The sequence below is a fragment of the Anopheles coluzzii genome, chromosome 2 (genome assembly GCF_943734685.1).
Source record: "Anopheles coluzzii chromosome 2, AcolN3, whole genome shotgun sequence".
Taxonomy (NCBI): Eukaryota; Metazoa; Arthropoda; class Insecta; order Diptera; family Culicidae; genus Anopheles; species Anopheles coluzzii.
This window is the reverse complement of record NC_064670.1, coordinates 124,580,919-124,603,807: the sequence shown is the minus strand read 5'-3', so window position 1 is coordinate 124,603,807 and position 22,889 is coordinate 124,580,919. Positions and strand designations below refer to the sequence as shown.

The 22,889-nt window shown below is 49.5% G+C and overlaps 4 protein-coding genes across 12 annotated transcripts in view; 2 read left to right on the top strand and 2 right to left on the bottom strand.

Annotated features, from left to right (window-relative positions):
* The window catches only part of LOC120951284 (serine/threonine-protein kinase N), a 64,473-nt gene that overhangs the window by 4,030 nt on the left and 37,554 nt on the right, over positions 1–22,889 (bottom strand). For 6 of the 9 annotated variants that reach the window (XM_040369890.2, XM_040369887.2, XM_040369888.2 and 3 more), the window contains 4 exons: positions 19,642–20,099; positions 2,751–3,816; positions 2,086–2,273; positions 589–1,104 (listed from right to left, as the gene is read on the bottom strand). In XM_040369890.2, the coding sequence (XP_040225824.2) occupies positions 589–1,104; positions 2,086–2,273; positions 2,751–3,816; positions 19,642–20,099 (2,228 nt within the window). Of the gene's footprint in view, positions 1–588; positions 1,105–2,085; positions 2,274–2,750; positions 3,817–11,456; positions 11,854–19,641; positions 20,100–22,391; positions 22,485–22,889 lie in introns of those variants that run through there. The other 3 variants (XM_040369892.2, XM_040369894.2, XM_049606809.1) reach the window with 3 other exon arrangements.
* On the bottom strand, positions 3,918–9,209 carry LOC120951285 (uncharacterized). The gene is made up of 5 exons (XM_040369895.2): positions 7,189–9,209; positions 6,080–6,292; positions 5,801–5,992; positions 5,259–5,727; positions 3,918–5,186 (listed from the first exon to the last, which is right to left on the bottom strand). The coding sequence occupies exons 1-5, from the start codon at positions 7,669–7,671 to the stop codon at positions 4,117–4,119; spliced, it is 2,427 nt and encodes an 808-aa protein (XP_040225829.2). The 5' UTR covers positions 7,672–9,209; the 3' UTR covers positions 3,918–4,116.
* LOC120951286 (UDP-glucosyltransferase 2-like) lies at positions 13,130–17,292 on the top strand. Its single transcript, XM_049606810.1, has 4 exons — positions 13,130–13,406; positions 13,490–13,983; positions 14,056–14,119; positions 16,323–17,292. Exons 1-4 carry the CDS (start codon positions 13,218–13,220, stop codon positions 17,178–17,180), a joined length of 1,605 nt encoding a protein of 534 aa, XP_049462767.1. The 5' UTR covers positions 13,130–13,217; the 3' UTR covers positions 17,181–17,292.
* On the top strand, positions 17,671–19,640 carry LOC120951287 (UDP-glucosyltransferase 2-like). The gene is made up of 2 exons (XM_040369897.2): positions 17,671–17,880; positions 17,954–19,640. Exons 1-2 carry the CDS (start codon positions 17,719–17,721, stop codon positions 19,337–19,339), a joined length of 1,548 nt encoding a protein of 515 aa, XP_040225831.2. The 5' UTR covers positions 17,671–17,718; the 3' UTR covers positions 19,340–19,640.

The window sequence follows — 22,889 nt, the reverse complement described above, 5'->3', positions numbered from 1 at the left end:
TAAGAAAAGTATCATAACATTTTCTGCTTCGATTTTATGCCCAAAATTTGGATTTGTTTGAGTATAGTGTGTGTTTTTAGGGGTGTGTTAGTAACGCACAAGATTAGATCAATGGATGCTTGGATTACACAACAGCATGATAGCATGGAATGCAGTTAAGCGCGCGATTGACGGAAATCTTCTCTACGCTCTGCGAAGTTAAGTGTACCACGTGTAGTTGTTATTTGATCAAAGCATGCGTTTTTTACACTGAACTTCTAAACAGGACGAAACAAAAGTAAACGAATTCATAAAGTTGTGTGTTTCGGAGGACCAAAACATTAAAAGATTGATCAATTAATTAAACATGCAAAACGAAAAGAACACAAACACACAGGTTAAAAGACGAACAACAATAGGAGTAAACTGCCAAATGGAACAAAAAACACAAAAATGGATGCATTTCGAAGCCGACAGAGCAAATGTTGGCAAAAATAGTCAAATGAGGCAAAGCAAAGGATGAAAAGTGTGCGCGCGCTCGAATTCAAATTGGGTTGTTTGGCACACATTCGCTTGCGTTGTTGTTGCGGTTGTTGTTGCACTTCTGACCTCAATGATGTTGTCGTACGTAAGATCATCCTCCGGGAACGGTGCGTACTGCTGCTGGTACTGACTAGGGGCGGGCGACGGTGGTTCCTCCACGATCGGGCTGCCCGTGGACGAGACCGTACTGTAGTAGCTGTCTCGGTTGTACCCGCCGCCGTACAGTACGGGCGGTGGCATCGACAGCACCGGACGTAGTAGATCCCCGGACAGGGACTTTTGTAATACTGCTGGTGAGGTAGCCCCGGCCGCCAGCGCGCCCGCCGGCTGACTAATTTGGCTGGTGGAACGAAGCACTGGGGGCGGTGTGGCTGGCAACGGTGGCACTTCGTCATCTTCGATGTAGTTGCTGCTGTTGTTGTTGTTGTTGGTGCTATCACAATTGTTTATATATCCACTGCTGGCGACTGACGATGATGGTGGCGGTGTTACCGGCAACGGTGGCTGTTTATCGTACAAACTAACACCACCAAGACTATCGTGCTGGTGAAGGAAATCGAACTTGCTTAACGCGTACTCCAACTGTGCATCAAAAGGGGGTAGATATATGAAGAGAGAGAGAGAGAGAAAGAGAAGGGAAAGGTACAGTGAAACGCTCCGTTTAAGAGTAAAGACGGAGAAAGAAAACAGAGGGACGGAGAGAGAGGAAAGTGTGTGCATTTCAAATTAAAGAATTCCCGAAAGATCCTCCCCGGGACACTGAATTCCACTACCGACCGGGTTGTTTTTTCTCCACCGTGAAATGATCAGCGGCAGTTCGATGCCACGAATCGTCGGTTCCTTGGTGAGGGTGAGTGTCACCCGGCCACCGCGTACTAGCCGCCGATCGGGGCTGTAGAACAGTGCGTGGCGCCGCTTCAACGTCATCTCTTGCACTGTAACGCCCCACTATTAAACCACAAACAACACGGACACACACACACGGAAAACGATGCCACCCGTGAACAGCCCAGGAAACGAGCGTGCTGCTGCTGCCGCTGCTGCTTGGCCAGTTCACCTGCCAGCTCTGGTGTGTTGTGTTGCCGCTGACCGGTGTGTGCTACTGGCTACGAAAGTGCAGAAAGTGCGGGACATTTCCGCCGTCCTACTGTGTCGATATTTTACAGCATGTGCCCGAGATACAACGATAAGAAAGATAAGGGGCAAATCCCTGTGAACGGTGGGGGGGTATGGTGGCACGAGAAAAGGGATTGTAAACGACGAAGGAAAAAGAAACGACTATACAAAAAAAAACGCAAAAATACACACACACACGCAGACAAACACGATAAGCGGTAAGCTGGACGACAGTGTGGAGACAGTGAGAGAGAGAGAGAGAGAGACGATGATCGTTGCGGAAACCCTTGGGGACGGTTTCTGCGTATACACAGTCTGCTGAAGCTTCCTTCATTTCACCGAGGCGATACGACAAGAGACAATGCGTCTCGCGCGCCAAATCCTTCTAACGGTGTCCAACAAATATACCCGGAAGAGCATTAACGGGGCAGCAGCGGCGGTGCTTACCTCGGGATCGATTTTTGGTGGTGTCGCTTGCCGCGGTGATGGCATCGGTTGCTTTTTCGGCTGCCGGAAGCTGGACGGCGTGCTGATGGACTGTGGCGGTGGAACGGGCCGCCCCACCATCGGTGTGCCCTGGTTCTGCAGGGAGTGGGACGAGGGGCTTTCCGGCAGTACGCCGACTCCGTGGATACCTACAAGCAGATAAAAAACACAAACCGTTGCAATCAATTGGCGTTGTGTTGATGCCACGAGAGGGTGGGATGTGGGGAAGGCTGTAGCGCGTACACTCCCCCCCTCTCGTGATGTAAGAGATATTACAGTACATGACACATGGCGTTGTGTAGAAAACAGATACAAGGCCTTGAAAGGAATGCAGTTGCTAACTTCATCGCTTTAAGGTAGGGAGCTTTAAGTGATAAACATTTTTTTAAATACTTTCTTGGAAATAGATCTAAGCTGGTACAAAATTCAAAATTCATGACTAAACACTAACGCGGGCATTTCTAATCCCGTGCGTAGTGACTAGAAACAAACCCCCTGCCGTTGTACAATGTAGCAACCAAACAACTCCTTCCTTATCTGTGCCTCTGTGTCTGTAAGCCTTGTCTGCTTCTGGTTTGATAATCAACATCTTAGTCTTCGGCATCTTCCCCCTCCCTTCAACCTACCGAGAGGACGTCCACCGCCGAGTCCGACGACGTTATGGTCGGCCGATTCGCCCAGCGTTTCCACCGGATCGTCCTGCAGCGGATCGTACGAGCCAGGCGTGGAGGGAGTGGTTGTGCCCGCCGACCCATGTTGCGTTTGGTTTGCCATCATACCCGCCATCGGTGCCGTTGCGCTGCCCGGCGAGGGCGTACCGGCTCCAGCTGCACCGGCCGTCGTCGGGCCGCTGCTGCTGCCGCTGCTGGTCGTGTTGCGCTTCAGCAGCCGGCCCCAGGTCGCCACGTTAATGTTCATCTGCTTGGCGCGCGGAATGTTCTTCACCTGCTGCTTGTTGAAGATCATGCGCTGGCGCTGGAGCTTCGGCTTGCGCGAGATCATCGGGTTGAGGAACTTGATCTCGGCGAACAGGACGCCCTGCGGTTCCAGCTGCAGCGCCATACCGTGCCGTATGTCGTCGATAAACTCCTCCAGGCGCAGGAACTTGACCGCACAGAGCGACCGCCAGTCGCGCCAGTACACGCCGATCTCGAGCTCGCGCGACCGGTCCAAGTCGATGCTGAACCGCTGGTCCCAGGCCTGCTGCGAGCACGGGCGCCACGAGGTCTGGCCGACCGTGATGTTGTCCAGCTTGATCACCGCCATGATCTCGGACGACGTTTCGTCCTTCACGCTGTAGCTTTTGGACGAGCTGCGGCTGGTGACGCCCTTGACGAAGCTTTTCAGATCGCCCGGGCTGGACGAGCCGGCGTCCTTGTCGCGGCGCGATCGCCCCGGCACGTCCTCGAGCAGATCCTGGCAGCCCATCAGCCGCACCTCCAGCTTGCCGGTGACGGCCGCACACCGGCTAAACGACTGCTGGCTGTGAGCGGGTCGGCCCTGGGCGCTGCCGCGGAACGAGTTGCGCATCGTGTACTGGACCGGGCCCGGGCTGGACGCTTGCACATTTTGCAGCTCCGCTTTCAGCTGCTGTGCCGTCGGACAGTCCGGGGGAAGTTCCAGCCGCCGGAGCTCGAGCGCTTTCCGCAGCAGGTCGAGCTTGCGCGATGATTCCGATAGGCGACCTTGAGCCTGAATTGAACGATGAGAAGAAGAAAACAGAGAGAACATTAATTGCTGGACAATGTTAAAGGAAGCAAAAATGGTTTAAAAAGACGCTCTGACACTTCACATGATGTATTTTCTCTTTATTTGCTCGTAATCGACTTCATTTTCTACAGGGAAAGTGATCGGACAGTTAATCCTACTACTAAAAACGATCGTTGAGCATAAACACGCACACACACACTTTGGAGGAAAGCTACAAATAGACGTTAGTGTTTAACAAATGCACTATAAAGGCATCCTCTTTTCGGGGGGGGGCTGAGCTGGTCAAGCTTCACGCACGAACGCATTTCTCAGGTGAAACTGACGGCGCATATCAACGATGCTGCTCGGTGCACGATCGCCCGACGCATCGACGGAGAGGGCACGCTCGCGCAAACCACCAGTACCTCCCGAGACGCCCATGAAGTCACGCTCCAGCACCCAGCGCCGACAGTGCTCGCACGGACACTCCGGATTGCGTACCGGGCCCATATGGGTGCCGGGTTTCCGGCGGCCAGTGATCAGACTGCCGAAGCGCCGCGCAATCGCCAGGTACTCGTCGGTGTAGCCTTCGACCGGGGAAAACTCGCGCTTCTGCTGCAGCGTTGCCGCAAGGACGGCTTGCTGCTGAAGCAACAGCGACCGACTCGGACCATCCCGGCCACCACTACCTCCACCGCCCCTCTGCGACGCACTCTTCACGGTGGACGGGCTCGAGTCACTGTACTCGGCCAGGGACGGATTGGACGCGTGCGGATGGGGCGCCTCGTCGTACACGAAGCTGTGATCCGACTCGGTCAGATTGTCCGGGCTCGGAGGGCAGGACCCGCCGCCGGGCGGAACGGACGGGTTGTGCATCTGCAGCAGCCGTCGCTCGACGGAGGGCGATTTCCAGTGCTGCTGCTTCCACACGCGCTCCATCTCGTGGATGCGGTAGCGATCCTCACTGTTCTCGTACTCGAAGCTGTCCGACTGTGTGGCGGTGGTGCCGCTCCGATTGAGCTTGCTGCGCGTTTCCGCCTCCTCGTCGTCCTCGTAGAACCCACCGCAGGCGAACGCGCTCGAGAGACTGCTGCCGGTGACGTCACGGCGCGTTGAGCGATCGGCCGACAGGGCGTAGTTCGAGCTGATCGCGTCGTCGCTCACATCGCGCCGGAAGTACGTGCTGAACGCGTCCTGGATCTGTTCCTCCGTCTGCTGCTGCTCCTGCTTGGGCACATCTTCGCCCAGATGTTTGCTGAACAGGATCTGCTTCGATTCGGTGATCTCGTCCGTGGCGGTGTTTCTCCGGGGGCGTCCGTGCCGTGCCGAGCCGGTCCTTTTCAGGCTGCCGATGGTGGAAAGCGTGTTTTGATCTGCAACAAAGCACAAACAATCGAGTATGAAAAGCCAATATCTATCACTCAAAGCCCCTTCCACAGTAATACCGATAGTTTGCTGCATCAAACGCCTGGGCATTTCATGCTTTCCGGCACGCTTGTGACGCACCCGCATCTCCTCCGACTCGTACACAGTGGGGTGGTGTTGTGCAGGGTCGGCGTCTCCATTCGGCTGGGTGTGTGTCGCCGCCGCCGCCGCCGCTGTAGCCGCCGCCTTCAGCTCCATCATGTGGCTGGTATCGAACCGACTGCCCGACGACACCGACGAGTGGCACGAGGAGGCGGACGAACCACCGGAGGACGGAAGGGATTTGGCGTCCTCGTGCGAGGAGCAGCACGAACCACAGTCCGAACCGGTTTCCGCATCCGACCCGGTACAGTACACGTCGATGTGAACCGTGCGGGGTTTCTTCTTGGCGGCGGATGTATCGCCCCGCACGCTCGATTGCTGCGAGCGGATCGTGTTGCTCGGCGAGACGAGCGGTTGAATGAGTGGTGAGACGGATTTCCGTATCAGCTGCAAAGGGAGGACACAAAGTTCAAGATGAGCCAAATTGTGTGTTCCCGCTACTCCGCAGCCTTTTACTGACCGAATCGAACCTATTATCCTCCCGTCTTCTTGGTGGTGGCGACAGAAGACAGCCATCGGTGGTGGATTTTTGTGGAATTCCACGCCGCTTTATCGATCCCGTAGCGGTGGCGCCGCTCTCCGTCCCTTCCTTCTTGCTGTTCGTCTCCCAGTCGCTCGTTTGACAGCTCACATCCTTGGAATTGTTCGGGGACTGGATCGGGAATGCACACACACAGAGACAAGCATGATCAACTCATGAGCAAATGGAGATCAAAAACCACCTTTCGCGGCGTACTACCTTCTCAGGGAAGTTGGTGCTCTTGTCCACCACAATGTTGTTGGTGGATTCACACTTGTTGACAATGATCGGGAGATTGAGTTGGGTCGAGTCGGAGGTGGGCAAAAGATCGGTGCAAGCCGTCAGCACGATGCTGCAGGTGCTAGTGCACTTGGGAAACAGCTGGGCTGCATTCTCGACACCCGGCGGAGGAGGTCCATCACCAGTGGGTGTCTGGCATGATGATGATGATGATTGTGTGTTATTATTATGTTTGCACAAAATCGCAGCGACTGACTGCTTCCATTCGTTCGTAGCAACAAGTACTTCTTTCTGTCAACGCGACCATTACAGCCAGCGGTTTAATTAATCCCTCATCAAGTGGGAGCGGCCCGTGCAGCATACATTTGAAGCTAAATCAGTCAGCAGTTCATTTCCCTACTCATCGCAGTGTGTATCAAGAAGCGTTTATTTCTACACAAAACCTTTTTTAATAGGAATTTATGAGACACTTTAACTAGAACGATGGGTCTCCCCACACCACCATCATAAATAACTTTCAATTTATGACGAAATAAATTTCGTTTGCAGAATGTATTTTTATATCTTATTATTGCAGGTAGAAACGAACGGGGCGAAGGAGGATTAAAACAAAATCGCGAACATACTGGGGGAGGGAAATTCTAATAAATATTTACATATCATCAAAAGCACGTGTTTCATAACGGGGGCACGTATATTAGCGTAGCGTCAATAGATAGTTTTGTGTCTGGCGGGGCGATGAGATTAAAAACGGCGGTATTTGTGTTGGCGTCCTGCTAAAAAAAAGCTGAGGGACTACGACGACTGTCCTTGTTGCTACTTCTTGCGTACACGAATGGAATGCACATTCGGTCTATCAACACCAGGCGGTGGCAGCACTATTCGGGGACACACAGCAAAATACACCAAAACACTCCGATGGGGAGGTTGAGAAAAAAGAGACAGGTTAGCGGGTGTGTGTTTGCGTGTGCTGTTTTGCATCCAAAATGCCCCGAATAACACCTACACCTTCCGACGCGCTGGTGAGGACGACAAAATGTTCCACACACGCGCCTGGTGGAGGAAAGTATCTCAAAAGCAAAAATCACCTGAGCGAGCGTGACCGAAGGTGAGGAAGGTGATGATGGATCGGTGTTAAAAATAACGTTGCTCTTACTACCACCGCCAGCACCGCCACCCGGCAGTGGACCAGTAGACAACACGGTCGAGGACGGTTTCTGTTGCAGCGGATGGTCAGCCGTGCTAAATTTATAAACAACCTTCACTGGATTCCCAACCGCGCCGCTGTTGCTGCTGGATGTGGCCGATGCTGCTGCTGCTGGTGGTGGTGTGGGAAGATTTGAGTCAGCCCCATCACCCCCAGGGTTTCGTCCTGGAACTGGCCCCGGCTCGCCTTCGGTGCATCCCTCGGACGATGGCGGGACGCCATCCGAAGGGCGGCTGCTGCTGCTGTTGTTGCTAGTGGTAGAAGCGGTAGAAGCGGAGGGTACCGAGGAAAGGGTAAGCTGTGCATGTACGGTCCATTCGGCTGTGATTTCGGAGGGCGGTGGCTGAGGCCCGGGCGCGGACATGCCGCCGAGCGTGATGACGAAGCACTAAGGAATACGGACGATGGTTGTTCTTCGTCGTTGTCGGTGCAGTTGGCAAACAGATTTGCATCCAACCCGTATACACATACACACATACAACGGTTGGTTCCTGCAGCGTCTAACCGACGAGGTGCTCTAGTTGGCAACCTTCCATTCCAACGACCACGCCGCCGCCGCCACACCCGGAGAACTACACTGAACACTACAACACTACGGATTTAGGGTGGCGTAGACACAACACGACGAACACAGGCAGGTCGTCGGGTCCGTTTGGTAATGATGGGTAACAAAACGAAAGAAAAGCAATGGTACTAAAGCACCGCGAGCGAGCGAACGAACGAACGAACGTGTGCGTGCGTGACTTCTTCCACCTCCACTCCAACCCGCGCTGCACCCTGCACCTTTTGTTCTGTGGTTTTTATCGCTTTGCTGCCCCGTTTAGCGAGTGGAAAAGATGATGCTCCCGCTGTAACGGGGTATATATAAATAGAGGAAATTCGGTGCGAATTAACAACGATCGGCCGACGCTGGCGTTGACTTTGGAGCTCACTTGTTGATTACACTTGCGCGTGACAGCAACGGAGCATAGACACACGCACGCACACACACACACAAACACACACACACACACACTGGGTTTTCACCACCTCTCATCCCATTTGGTACGACCTGAGTCAACGTCGAATTTTAATGATTTCGATACTTTCGCCCGGGGATTTCGATTTTACATGCTGCTTTTAAACACCTAACAAATGCCCGCACCACACACTCACAGCACACATTTAGGACACTTTGTATGAGATCACTTTTGTGAGGGAGATCACGCCACTGACACACAATTCACTGCTGACATCGAGAACCACTAGGCGTCTCCATTGCAACTGCTTCCTTCAAACACACGTGGCCGATGTGTAATGGATCCTTTCTGCACTTCACTTCCAACACTTCCGCCCGATAATCGATCGATCGATCGATCGAACCAATAAAAAATGGTGCCTCACTTTGCCGAATCACTCGTCACATTTCCATCAAGGTCCATTATCTCGAACCGCAAAAACAAGCGAATATGGTGGGCCGAGTTGCCTTAAAAAAGCGCGTAAAAACTGCCACCCCCGGGGGTGGGTGAGCAAGCAATCGACAGCGACTCGGTCTATGTTTACGGCAGTGTCAGACGGCGAGAGTGTACGACGGCCACGGACGCACGGATGATCGTCACTGGTTCAGAGCCCATGTCGTACTGAGACATAAACATAAACGCACGCACGGCAAAGAGCGCGCGCGTACGATCAAATCACCGACCTCTCACCGGCTGCTGAGCGGGATGTTCTTTTGGCGTGTAAAACGCACGCACACGCCGAGAGTCTAAGAGATTCGTTGTTTCGTAACACACAATAGGGGATTTTCGGGTTCGTTTGGGGATGATCGTTGTTGTCGCGCAGAAAAGAAGATCGATCAATTCTTTCGAAACGTGCTACTGAACCGACGACTGCCGATCGGCTCGATCGTATCGAAACGACTGTCAGCTGGTGCTGTGTCAGATTGGAAAGCAACCGATCTACACTAAGAATGAACCCAAAGAAACCGATCGTCCCGAGTAAGAGAGAGAGAGAGTGTGTGAGAGTGTTACCAGAATGGCAAATGAGAGGCTGAAGGTTTGTTTTTTTCACTTTCGTTTTCAGAATTACTTCTTCTGTCACCTTTGCCAGTTTTTGGTGGCGAAATTGAGATGAGAGACTGCAACAGCGGCACCAAAACTTCCACACAAAGTGAATGCTTTTAACGAATTTTGACATGCCGCAGCTACAACAACAATATCTCGTGTTCTCCGTCTGGTGTCGTCCTGTTTGATGTGCGGAAATGAAGATGTGTGCTCACCTCTTTCCCCCCATTCAATTAGCCATTTTCAATTTATCTCAAAATAAATTCCGAACCATTTTGGTTGTGTCAGAGCAAAAGCGCTTGGGTTCGACTTGGGGAGTACGTGTAAAAGTAAGGACCATGGGGTAGATCAGTGAGCAAAGGCAAAGGGCATTACGACACGAATCGAAATGAGTAGTGCATAAATTACCGCTGCATGCAACACAGGACACGAAATCGGGTCACAACACACCAGTAGCAGAATAATTGAGTCATCGAAAGATGGTGACGTAGATGATGGTGTGATCCATCATTCGAACGGATGGGGGAGAGAGAAACGATAATAGGTCGCCCTTTTAGAGATTCTTTTGCTAATCGCCCTAGGATTAAAGTTCCGTCCATTGCCACATCGTCATCTCGCACAAGAAAGCACGACAGGAATTTGATGTGTAATAAAAATGCTTTACTATATCCCTTGATACGTGATACGTGGCACGATGAGGATCGTTTCTGAGGGAGACATGTATGGTAAGTTGTGTGAAAAACCTTATAATTTAAATGAAAAAGCAGCTAATGTAAAGGATTCTTGTCTAACAGGCCAGAACGTTGGTCTATTTACATATGGAGCGAAGTATTAATATTCCTGCTATATGGGTCAAACGAAATCTAATGGATATTCAATCGATTGAAGTTGGTTTCAGCGTCAGACACATGGTTTGTAGTAATTTATACACTGTGTCGTTATTACTCAAACGATGTTTCGTAAATCATTTCAAAATACTCATCCATACACATATTTTACAGCAGCAGCATGAACAGATTATTCTAGATACCCACGAGGGCACTAGCTTTCTTAGAATTGTCCGGTCCATTCCATTGATCCGGACCAAAACACGGTAAATCAACAGGAACAAAAACGATCCACTATTTACGCGTTTGCCAATCGGGTGATGTGCCTCATACACGATTGCCTCAACTAAGCGACAGACGATAAAACAAGCGCAACCGCGAGACATACTTCCTCCCCCTTTCGGTTCGACTACGACAACGGTCAAGGCACCACGTCTAGAGTTGTCTGCTAGCATAAACACATCCATACACAACACGCTAGACATCTTTGCTCGTTACCATATGCACAAACAGACGCGAAGAAAAGGAACACAGCTTCCCCCGAAGCAAAACGAATAAATATTATCAGTAACCGTACACATTCTGGGATGGAAGATCTTCGCGTCTCAAAGCGAAGAGATCAACGAGGAGCTTCTAGACGAACGGGGTCTATGTTTTGTATGTGTGTATGTAGTTATTTGGTAATTGTTTAAAATGCGTTCGTTCGATTTCGTAATACGCAGGAAGAGGTAGTGAAAAAAACATGTGCACGCTTAAGGGACGTAACAAGAGCACATCCAAACTACACAGCAAATGGGAAGGAGTGTTGCGCTGCAGTTGATCGCAAAATGTCCACCACGTCCCAAGGATATTTGGCGAGGGGTAGGAAATTAAATGCAACAAATCCTATTGCATTTGAATGCTTTTCATTTCCGCCGAAAAAAAAAACGTAATTTTATTTTAAAACGCGAAACTATTTTTGAACTCCTTAATCCACCTTCAACACGCGAAGGAAATAGCAAGAACAACAATCACATACAGGTGTGCGTGTATTGCTGCCTGCAGGATACAGACAGACCTACTACCATTCACAGGTTTTTGGTGGTAGACCAAAAGTGATGAGTGTCTTCACTCTCTCCTTCTCTCCCGTTGAACTTTCAATGAATGGCGGAAGCGGCGCTATTTTTAAGCCAACTCTCAGCAATATTTGCAACGGCTTTAGCTGAAAACTTGCAATCTCTCTCCGCGTAAGTTTGCAACAAAACCACGACGACACGGACATGGCGGCTCACGAAACTAACCTCCGATGCCGATCTTTGCCGCCGATGATGACATTTGTGATGTCGACGATCGTGATGGCGGTGACGCTGTTGCTGCTGTTGCTCCTGTTCCGTTTGGACCTCCTCCACGTGGTTGTTGTGATGATTGTGGTGATGATGATGGTGATGGTGGTGATGGTGCTGATGATGATGGTGATGTTGGTGGTTGTGACTGTGACTGCACTTTTTCGTCCGACTCCTTGCTGCTTGTTGATGGTTTGATTCCTCCAGCTGGCCAGGACGACATCCACCATCGTCTTCCATCTCCCTAACCGACACCTTTAACTTTTATTCCTACTGCACGCACAAAACAACACACACGCAAGATTATTGGCGCGTTCGGGTCGGCCAGCTTCTTGCTTAAACCACGGACCACTAGCGCCATCCGCTTACTGGGGGACCGAGCCGTGCGCCGGATGGAAACATCACGACACGTACAGCACACATACACACACAAACAGCATGTTTTGTGTGGTTTTTTCGTTATTTTGTTGCCAATTTCCACCACCACCTCTACTGCGTGACCACTGTTGCTCTGAGCGAGGAAAAGGTTTCACTTTTTCAACCTACGCGACGACGAAACGTCAAAAATAAATCCCACCGAGCGGTGAAATGGAACAGCAGGGCAGGGCTGATGGTGGTGGTGGTTACGTCGGTTGAAATACGCACTCGGACCCACGTTGGCGGGCGATCGCGGGCAAGGATCGTGTTTCGGTTCGAGTAGCGCGCACATGCGAGTCGTACAAATGGGGTCGTCGGTCACAGGGCCGCTTCGAAGCGATGCCATCATCATAACAGTTCAGTGACTTTCGCCGGTGGTTCCGTTTTATAACTACTAATCAAAATGTGATCAAGTGTAGAAAAATTCTTTAAAAAGTTAAAGAACCCGAGGGATTGAAGAATTGCAAAAGGAACAAATGTGTTCACATTCCCAAGATCCGCCATCAAAGATCATCATTCAAGCACAAAAGCAAGCAACGAGAAGACGTGATCGTGATCAACGTATTTCAAGTAAACGTTACCACAGCAACACATTAATGATGTCTCTAATATGTTTCAAGGGTGACGTCATAACGACCGGTTCGACTGGTATAACCTACACCGAGACAGAACACAACAAGCTAACCAATACAGCCATGGGATTTCAAGCACGGTGGTGCTAATCGGTCAGATTACGTCGCAAAAATGTGTGTGAAGGCGCCACCGCTAGTAGCATGAAGCGTTTGTCAGATAATCTCTGTTGGATGGGAGCCAAACATGAAACATCCACACTTGTAATATGCCCAATTAGATGCTGGTTTCACTCTGGGCGTCCAACGTCTATCGCTTATTGATGTATGCAAAAACGCGTCGTGAGCCTGTATGTGTAGCGCACTGTGAGCGACAAGCATGTTTATCTTGCACACATTCAAAACAACTGTGTATGTGGGTATACCGTGCATTGGTTTATCGGTCGACTTGAGAAAGAGGCAGAGGAGCGTCAAGAAGTTGACCTAACGTTTGGCGATTGTGACCATGAACAAAAGTGTGGACGATTATCTGCATGTCTTTTCAAGAAGCTCCCCACCAGGGGAGCCGCACACACATATCATCATCATACGCTCTGGATCGAACGGCTTAAAACCATCACTCATCGCCCGGTGCGGTTTCAGTCGTTTGTTCGCGATCGTAGTGCTAAGAGCGCGTCCGTGTGTTTGCGTTTGGTGATATTCTAACCCCCCTCCCCGCAGAGGGTGAGAGAAGATGAAACGAAAAGGCAACGATATAATGACGAGACTGATGGTGACCTTCAGCATGGGTTTGTTAGCGACCCTGCTGGTGATTGGTCACGCTGAGTCAGCAAAAATTGTGTGCGTCTTTCCGACGGCCAGCAAGTCGCATGTGCTGGGAGCGCAAGCCCTACTGAAGGAGCTGGCACACCGTGGACATGAGGTAAGAAGTTGTATCCCGGCTAGCACAACACTACAAGCTGTTAATACCCTTTCGCATCTCGTCTGCACACACGCAATAAAAAGGTTACAATGGTTAGTGCGTTTCCCTTGAAGAAGCCGCCGAAGAACTACCGGGATGTGTACATACCGATCGAGGACGCTTTTTCGAGCATCATGAGTGACTTTATGCAGGGCGGCAGTCGCAATATGATGAAGCTGCTCCCGAAGATCTTGCGAGCCTCGCATGATGCCTCCAACGCTACGCTTAACTCTGCGGAGCTTCTTCGACTTGCGCGTGAAGAGCAGTTCGATCTGGCACTGGTTGGATTCTTCATGAACAGTTTCGTGATTGGCGTCGGACAGTTGTTCCGTTGTCCAACGGTGTTGTACTGGTCTGCCGTCGGTTCCGGTATGATCAACTACGTAGGCAACCCGGCCGAAGTTGCTGCCGTTCCGCACATGATGCTGGGCCAGCGCAATCCGATGACATTCTTCGATCGGGTCGCAAACACTCTCATCAACGGCGTTGAAAAGATCTTGCTGACTTACCAAAGATACAAAGAGTTGCCGTACTACGAGTAAGGGCAATCGATTTTGCACACCAAATGCTTCAAATAATGATTAACCAATGATTGTTCTATCTCTTTTAGATCAAACTTCCCCGCCGAAAAGGGCTTCCGAAGCTACGACGAAGCACTGCGCAATGTCTCGTTAGTGTTGATCAGGTATGTCAAACTGGCGGCCCGCGGGCCGCTTGCGGCCCGCTTCGATAATGAATGCGGCCCGCGAGAATATTTTGAGAAGTGCTGAAAGCACTGCAAACCAAAAATCTGTCATTACTATTTGTCGAAGTGTATTCAATTTTCCAGAGAAAAACAATCATTCCCAAATAGCCCGAATTGCTTAAGCAGCTCATTTTGGCAAGCTAAAGATCGCTGCTCTAATTCGCCTTTTGCAGTAGATAAACAGCATCAAAGTTCCAGGCGGTCCTTCTTAATAGCGCTTAAGTAGCTTCCTTAAGCTACGGTGCTGGGGATTATTTTTCTTTGTGTTTTATTTTCAAGCAAGCGTCATAGATGAAATAAACAACAGGATTTGTTTTGTTTGTGTACATGTGTATATTTTTAAACCCTTAATATTCATAAATTACACGAAACGTATCACAATTTACTGTACAATCACAATCACTTCCTTCAAAATCCCTTCTTCAAAGAACTAATCTAACTTGTACAGCAGCAATGAGATGATTGGCGGCGTCTGTCTTTGACACTTTGACAAGACCCACCTTGTACCAATGTCATGCATTAAAAAGCTATGAAGTTCCACCAAATTCGGTACACGTTCTTAACAAGCCTTAAAGTTCCATCATGAACCCTACACATAGTGTTAATCAGCCGCAAAGTTCCAAAGAGTACCATGTGCCTGTTAAAAAGCTCCATAGTTCCGCAAAGTGCCGTCTATCTCTTAATCAGCCACAAAGTACGACATTGGAACGATTTTTCGTTAAACAGCCCTAAATCAGCTATAAAGTACGAGCTGGCTATTTGGGTTGTGTCGCTATATTTTTCTAAATTAACATTAATGTTCCCATAAAATTTAACAAACTTATTCTACACGTACGTACCGAACAACCGAGACCCTTAAGAAACATTAAATCGAATGCAAACTCATTCGTTTTATGTTTCGATTAAATTCTGAATATTAGCATAATTTTGTGCAGACTCGATTGCACATTCTATACGGAAAAACAGATATGCATCTGTCTAGAAACGAAATAGAAATGAAAATAACACGATACACACACTTGGAAACTTTGCTACAACTAGTGATGGATTGTCAAGCCAACAGTTTCGCTCGTTGCCGTCCGAAGCCTATAGAGCCGTCTAGAGTCATTCGGAACCGTTGGAGTCATCGGTTGTCGCACGGAGCGGCTAGTCTGCAGTCAGAAATGGTCCCGGTCGGTCCTACCGATCTTAATGCCTCTGACTGCCAAGTAAAGGCTTCAGTCGGCTCCGAATTGCTCCGAACTGATCTGCACGGCTCCGACCTTAGTATGTTACATTTTTGATATTCGATTGGAGCCACTTCTGTTTTTTTCGTAATCATCCCACCATAAAAATCAGTTAATATCCAATATGTACGACTTATCGAAAGCGTTTGTAGCCAAGATGAATTTATTTGAATCTCACATTCCACAAGACGAATTGTACTTTGCAACCTGCAAAATTAAATGAAATGCCGAAGTCCTGCAATACATAGCTAATTAATAAGTTAGCTAACACAGTCCTTTCCTTAATTCGCGAATCATTTCCCTTCAAGTGTAAAAAAAAATGCCAATCTTTTTGGGTTCACACACCATGAATCTGCGTCGGATAAAAATATCGTAATTTAACAAAATTATTCATAAACAACGGGTTCTTGTTATAAGAAATGAATATATCACCAAAACATTTGGGACTTGGAAACTAGCGAAAACTAATGTTTAAACACGATTTATTACTATTTTTCTGTTGAACTGTCAAAAAATTGCAGGCAAAAATTTTTGGTATTCATCCAGCGATGTATAGCTCGGATTGCTTATGAAAAAATTCGCAACATGCAGCTAGATTTTCCCTACCTCAGTGAAAAGTGGGGTTGAGTGATATTTTCTAACAGAACTGCCGTGTGAGAACGCGACAAATGAAAAATATCCTATTTTAATAATAAGGATAAAAGAGATTGTATGTGACTTTAAAAGTATATTAAAAAAAATTTTTAATAAAAAAGAGCACAATGAAAAATAACATCGCAAATTTTAAATAAGAAACGATTCCAGATTTGAAGCGAGGAATACAAAACGTCAATTTGTTTAACTTGCGGCCCGCGAATCACTGAAAATCTGTACTTGCGGCCCTCTGATGAAATGAGTTTGACACAGCTGGTGTTGATCAACACACACTTTACTCAAACCGTACCGAGACCTTACCTGCCCAACATGGTCGAGGTGGGAGGCATCCAGATCAACGCCAAGCCCGATCCAATGGCACAGGATTTGCAGCAATTCCTGGACGGTGCCGGTCGGGATGGAGCCATCTTCATAAGCTTTGGATCGAATCTTCGCAGCTCCAACTTGCGACAGGACAAGCTGGATGCGATCCTGGGCATGATTCGGGGATTGAAGCAGCGAGTCATTTGGAAATGGGACCAGGACGAGATGCCAAACCGCCCGTCGAACGTGTTCATTGGCAAGTGGTTGCCGCAGGATGCGATTCTGGCACACCCAAACCTGAAACTGTTTGTCACGCACGGTGGCCTGGGCAGTATTAGCGAGGCGATGTACCACGGTGTACCGATCGTCGGTATTCCCATGTTCGGTGATCAGGACGGTAATGTGGCGCAAGTCGTGAAGGAAGGATGGGGCCTTTCGGTGAGCTTCGACGAGCTAACGGAGCCATTGCTGAGCGGTGTGGTGCAGGAAGTGCTTCGGGATCCGAAGTACCGCGAGCAGGTGCAGGGGCGTGCCTTGCTGTACAAGGATCGTCCGATGGGAGCGCTCGAAACCGGCGTCTATTGGATCGAGTACGTCATCCGGCATCATGGGGCACCGCATCTACACTATCAAGGTGCCGATTTGAACGCGTTCCAGCTGGCTCTGCTGGATGTGTATGCATTTATAATTGGCGTGCTTTATATCGTCTACAAGGCGGTTGTACTTATAGGGAGAAAACTTAAGCGTGCTTTGTTCGGTGGAGCAAAAAGCGATCAGAAAACGAAGAACAAGCAGAAAAAAGCTTAGATTAACATAACCACTGCTGATTGGCATTCACATTTGTAATTTAAATACCACACAGGTACAGGTTTGATATACACAAACGCACAAAATAAATGACGAAACATTTACATCAGTATATACCCAGTAGGCCAGTTGGTATGTTGGAGTTATCTTATCGTTAGCTTGATAGCAACGGGCAAACAACCACCACGACGGGCGATGAGATTGCAAAATTTCAATGCGAGTGTTGATGCTTGATCGTAAAGCTCATCAAGATCGTGTTGAGTACCATTAGGGAAACATCGTGCACACATACACGTCTACACTTGATTTAACAAAAGGTGCAGTCCCATTGTAGCTTGACCCACGCATGGGTGTATCTGTGCAAACTACGCAATTCTAAAGCGAGATTCCATTCATGTACTGATAGCGCGTTGTCGACAATGCTACACAACTACAACCCCATTGATTAAAAGTCAACCTCTGTCGACACTCTCTTAACACGCCATATGACCGAGCAGTTGCAGATGAGAATCAAGTGTTCGCTAGAACGGTAGTGAGAATGAAGCTCTCACAAGGTGTTGCTATTGCTTGGGTGGTATTGTGCTGCTGTTTTGCGCAGCTAGAAGCGTACCGAATCCTGTGCATCTATCCCAGCTCGGGCCGATCGCATGTACTCGTCGGGCAGGCACTACTGAAGGGTTTGGCTGCGCGCGGTCATGACGTAAGTAGATTGTCTTTATAGAAGAAACAGTTCCATTAGCTAATGCTCCCATCCAATCGCTTCCCCCTCGTAGGTCACGATGGTGAGCCCGTTCAAGCTTTCGAAACCGGTGCCCAACTACCGGGAGATCGTGGTGCAGAAGGTCGACCTCGGGCAGATGACGAGGGACTTTTTGCAGAAAAACACAGGCAACTCGCTCGGCGGTATAGTGCATCTCTTCCAGACCCAATTCCGTACGGCCGAGATGGCGATGGAAGACGCCCAGGTACAGGCACTTAAGGACGAGCACTTCGATCTGGTGATTGTGGGGTTGTTTGTGGCAGACTTTGTGCTGGGATTTGGGCCGCACTTTAACGCCCCAACGGTGGTGATGTTTTCGGCCGGCCTGACAAAACTGACATCCGACTATGTCGGTAACCCGCGAGCCGTCGCAACGGTCCCGGCTATGATGATCGGTGGCAGGGGTGCAATGGATTTTGCAGGCCGTGTCAAAAACTTCCTCTTTGCCGGTGTAGAAAATGTGATCAGCGCCTTGTCGGAGTACGTGCAGACGTCGTACTACGAGCAGTTCTTCCCGCCCGGTCGCTACCCATCGTATGCGGACTTGCGGCGCAATGTTTCGCTCGTGCTGCTCAACACACACTTCTCGCAGGCTACACCGCGCCCCTACCTGCCCAACGTAGTGGAGGTGGGCGGACTGCAAATCAAAGCCAAACCGGACCCACTGCCCGAGGACATCCGCGAGTGGCTTGACGGTGCCGGCGAGCACGGTGTCGTGTACTTCTGTCTCGGGTCGAACCTCAAGTCAGCCGATCTTCCGCAGGCGAAGCTGGACGCGATTTTGAAAACTTTCGCGCAGCTGAAGCAACGCGTGCTGTGGAAGTGGGAGAGCGACCACATTCCGAACGCGCCCCCGAACGTGCTCTCGAAAGCGTGGCTGCCGCAGGATGACGTGCTGGCGCATCCGAACGTTAAGCTGTTCATCTCGCACGGCGGCCTGGGCGGTATGGCCGAGGCCAAGTACCACGGTGTGCCGGTGCTGGGCATTCCCATCTTTGCCGAGCAGCACCAAAACATCCAGTCCATGATCGACGACGGCGTGGCGATGCAGGTGGACTACAAGCAGCTGGACGAGCGTACGTTTTCGCGTGCGGTCAACATTATGGTGCGCGAACATCGGTTTGCCGAGCGGGCGAAAGCCATTTCTGAGCTGTATCGTGACCGACCGCAGAGTGCCATGGATCTCGCCTGCTATTGGGTGGAGTATGTCGCACGGCATCGGGGCGCACCGCAGTTGCACTACCCGGGCGCCGATATGAACTTCTTCCAGCAGGAATCGTTGGATGTGATTGCGTTCCTGGTCGCCATCCTTTACGTAGTGTTCAAGGTGTCTAAGCTGGTGTTAAGGTTCGCCTACCGAAAGGTGTTCAAATCGTCTCGAAAGACTAAGGTACAATAAAAGCGGAGCATAGTAACGGTGTCTGATGAAGATTTCAATGCAATCTCGTGGACACATTTCGAACGGCGCCTAAGATAAGACACTGACACAGCGAGATGGTTCCAGAGTGCTTTTGCAGTATTATCTAGAAATTGGTTCGTTGTTCAGCGCTAAATCAATCAATTTTTATGACAGCCCGCACCATACGCGTGACACAGCGCGAAACGTTTGACAGATGAAATTGTTTCTAAGGAGCCTAAAATTGTAACAAAACACATCTACAAAATAAAACCATTCCAAGGGACTCCCCCCTCGACACGTACCTCTTGCAGGGCCTTTTTGTCGATTGTCTTTGTACTCTGGAGCGTGCGGATAACGTTCTTCGCACCGTCCACAACGGCCGCCTCGATCCGCAGCCGGTGGCGCAGCTCCTCGATGCGATCGTCCAGCGACGCTTCCAGCTCTTGCGGCTGTTTGGCCGCGTTTGCCGACTCGCCACCATTCTCCTCCGAGCCCTTGCTGCTGAGCTTGTTCTGGCGCACCTTCAGTATCTTCAGCCGGAGGTATTCGATTTTCGCCTTCGAGTCGGCCAGCATCTGATGTGCCTCGGCCAGTAGCTTCTTATCGCGACCGTGGTGTCCGCTGGAGATGGATTGGATCATGTTTTCGGCGCCGTTTTTCACCTTCGTCTCAATGCTGAGCTGCTTCTCGAGCGATATGAGCAGCTTATCGTTGGCGGTAAACTCTGGCCCGCTCGGGATGACGGTGGACAGGATTGGATCTGCGAAATGAGAACAAAAATGCTTGCGTTAGAAAGAGAGTTCACATCATTCTGTTTGAATTGTTTTCTAGTGCCTGAACGAGTTGCTTAAGAGAAACACCCATAAACTGGGCTTTGTTTGAACATTAAGAATGAAAACAAGTTCACTGGGTCAAGGGTGTGACTCGCAATGGTTCACGATAGATACCCATCACAAACACATTTCTTCCCCATGCTCTCTTTCTCAGCAATTTTTTACACACTTCTGCCAGTGGTCACTTGCTTTACGAACGGCACGGAATGTGCCACATATTGTCTAATGGATTAAATTTAGTACCGCACCAACATCGAACGATTCTTCAAGAAGTGAGAAAGAGATACTCAAAGAGCACAAAAACGCTACCGCGGGTAAGTTCAATAGCCACCATGTGGCCGTCCACAGGGAGGATGAAATGTGATAATACTTTTATAAAGTTAATGCATAATCAATAATCACAACAATGAGCGCGATAGAGAGACAACCACACTACAATCATCGACGCGTTGTGTAAGCGATCTCGTAAGTGCAACCCCTGGCCACTTATTCTTTCCTATTCCGGTGGGAACCGGGTGAGAGAGGGAGAGAGAGAGAGAGAGAGAAGACCAGCTGGGTGGGTGGGTTGGTTGGATTGAGTGCTTGGCACTCGTGTTCGCGCTGAGTAATGGAGGAAAATGTTGGAATTATTTATAATTGGATTATTGTTTCGACTTTACCTTCGACCACCAACCAACACACATACAGAGTTTTCCTCCCCAGTTTTCCACCACGCACACGGCGGGGCGATGCCACACCCTTGTTGGAGTGGGGAGTTTTCTTTACGCCTAATACGCCGCTCGGGTCTGTTTGGCGCTCTCTTTCATTCCGTACAGATGGAGGGAAGGGAAATGCAATTGAGGACACGGCGAGCGGGTAGTATGTAGATTTGTTACGTATGCAAGCAGACAAAAGGAAGGAAAAAAGCACATTACACAGCCGGTAAACAGTTTTCTTTTGTTTGCTTTTAAACCCATTTTCCGCCAATTCTTGTGTGATGTTTCCTTTTTTTTGCTTCGGAAGTTTTTTTTCTCTAATGTTTTAGCTGCACTGCCCCGCTACTGTCTGGTTCGTTTGGTGTAGAGCTGGAAGCCAGCCAGATAGAGGTGCCCTGTGCCGCTGCTGTACAGTGTCCATGCCCGATCACCAATCACTGCTGGTTGGCCATTATGCATGCATGTGTAACATTTCACTCGGCTGCATTTCACTTGCTTCAATTTCCCTTTCGTGCAATCGTTCGCATGATTACACCCCTTCACCGAGTGTAGTAGTAGGGGTGGGGATGGAGAGGGCTCGGAATCGATACATCTCCCCCCAATGGAGCTTTATTTTTGGAAGAGAAAAAAGCTGCTTCTATCATATCTCTAAAGGGCGTGGAACTGGAAGAAGTTGATAAAACTGCACCATAATCGGCAAACCACCCCCTGGCCTTGCATATTGCAAGTACCTAATAACTCAATCTCGGTCACTACTCAAACCACTACTTTTAAAGTCACCCTTTGGAAGGGAGGTGGTCCGTTGTGAGCAGGGGAATAATGCTCATTCGATACGCAAGCGAGGAAAACCCATTCATTGTTGCCCGCGGATACCAACTGGGTTGGCACTGGGCCAGAGATACGTTTACGGGTACGGTATTTCCGACGCAATCTCCCATCGATGTGAAAACGCATTCGTTGAGTAACGCTGCCATAGCTGGGCGGCGTACGGAATTCAAAACTGTATTTTAGGGAATTTCTTCGCACTGATAATTACACAAACATACACACTCTGGCTGGTATGAAGTATTTTGGTATTGATTGCAACAGTACGGAGGATTGCGTTGAAGCGAAAGATAACTCACCGAAATTCCACCAACTTTTTCCGTATCAACTGAACACAAACCCGACCGAAGATGCACTGAGACATCCGTTACAGCGTCCTTTATCCAACACGACCCGACTCTCAGCGAGGGGGTTGGTAGGCAAATGATTTGACTCTCTTCTATTTCTGTCCTTTGGGATACTACCAATGCACTCCTCAACGCCACAACCCAGTACACACAGAGAAACAGCCCGCCGTCATGAAGTCAAACGTGACGAATGCGAATGATCAAGCGTTTGCAATAAATCAGCTTCCCATATTTGTTTTTTCGGGAGACCGTTTTGTCTCAAATTTTCCTTTCCCTCCTTTAGATTCTTCTGTTTCAAGATCAGCACACACCAACACCACCATCACGGCGCAGTGACACTGTGTTCACGAACCTCTTGCATCCGATTGCATGACTGCGTTCGTCTTGTCGTCGCTTTGGTCAGAATCACACGCTACTACCAGCGGCCGGAACGTTCACGAACAACTGGCTTTAATGGTGCGCGCACACACCCGTTCAATGAGCTGCACAGATGTCCCCTCCGTGAGCGAAAGGGTATTGCGCAGATTCTGGAGATTACCATTAATCTCCGGCTTTCTTCGACCGAGAAGTGTGTGTACCATTGCCAAGGAGAGCAGCGATGGAACAAACACCAAGGCAAGTGGAAAACTCCTACACATTAAGGCAATACACAACCATCACCATTTCCACGCTCGTGTTGCTCGTCGTGCACTACCGGGGCTTAATAAACTGTCGCATTTGTTTTATTCCGTCGACCTCGCGGTCTCTCTCGGTTGCACATTCGTACCGGTTGGCTACAGGTTTCCAATTTGTCGTGTTCTAGGACCCGTCTTGTTCGACGGGTGTCTTTTATAATAATTATAAATAGCTA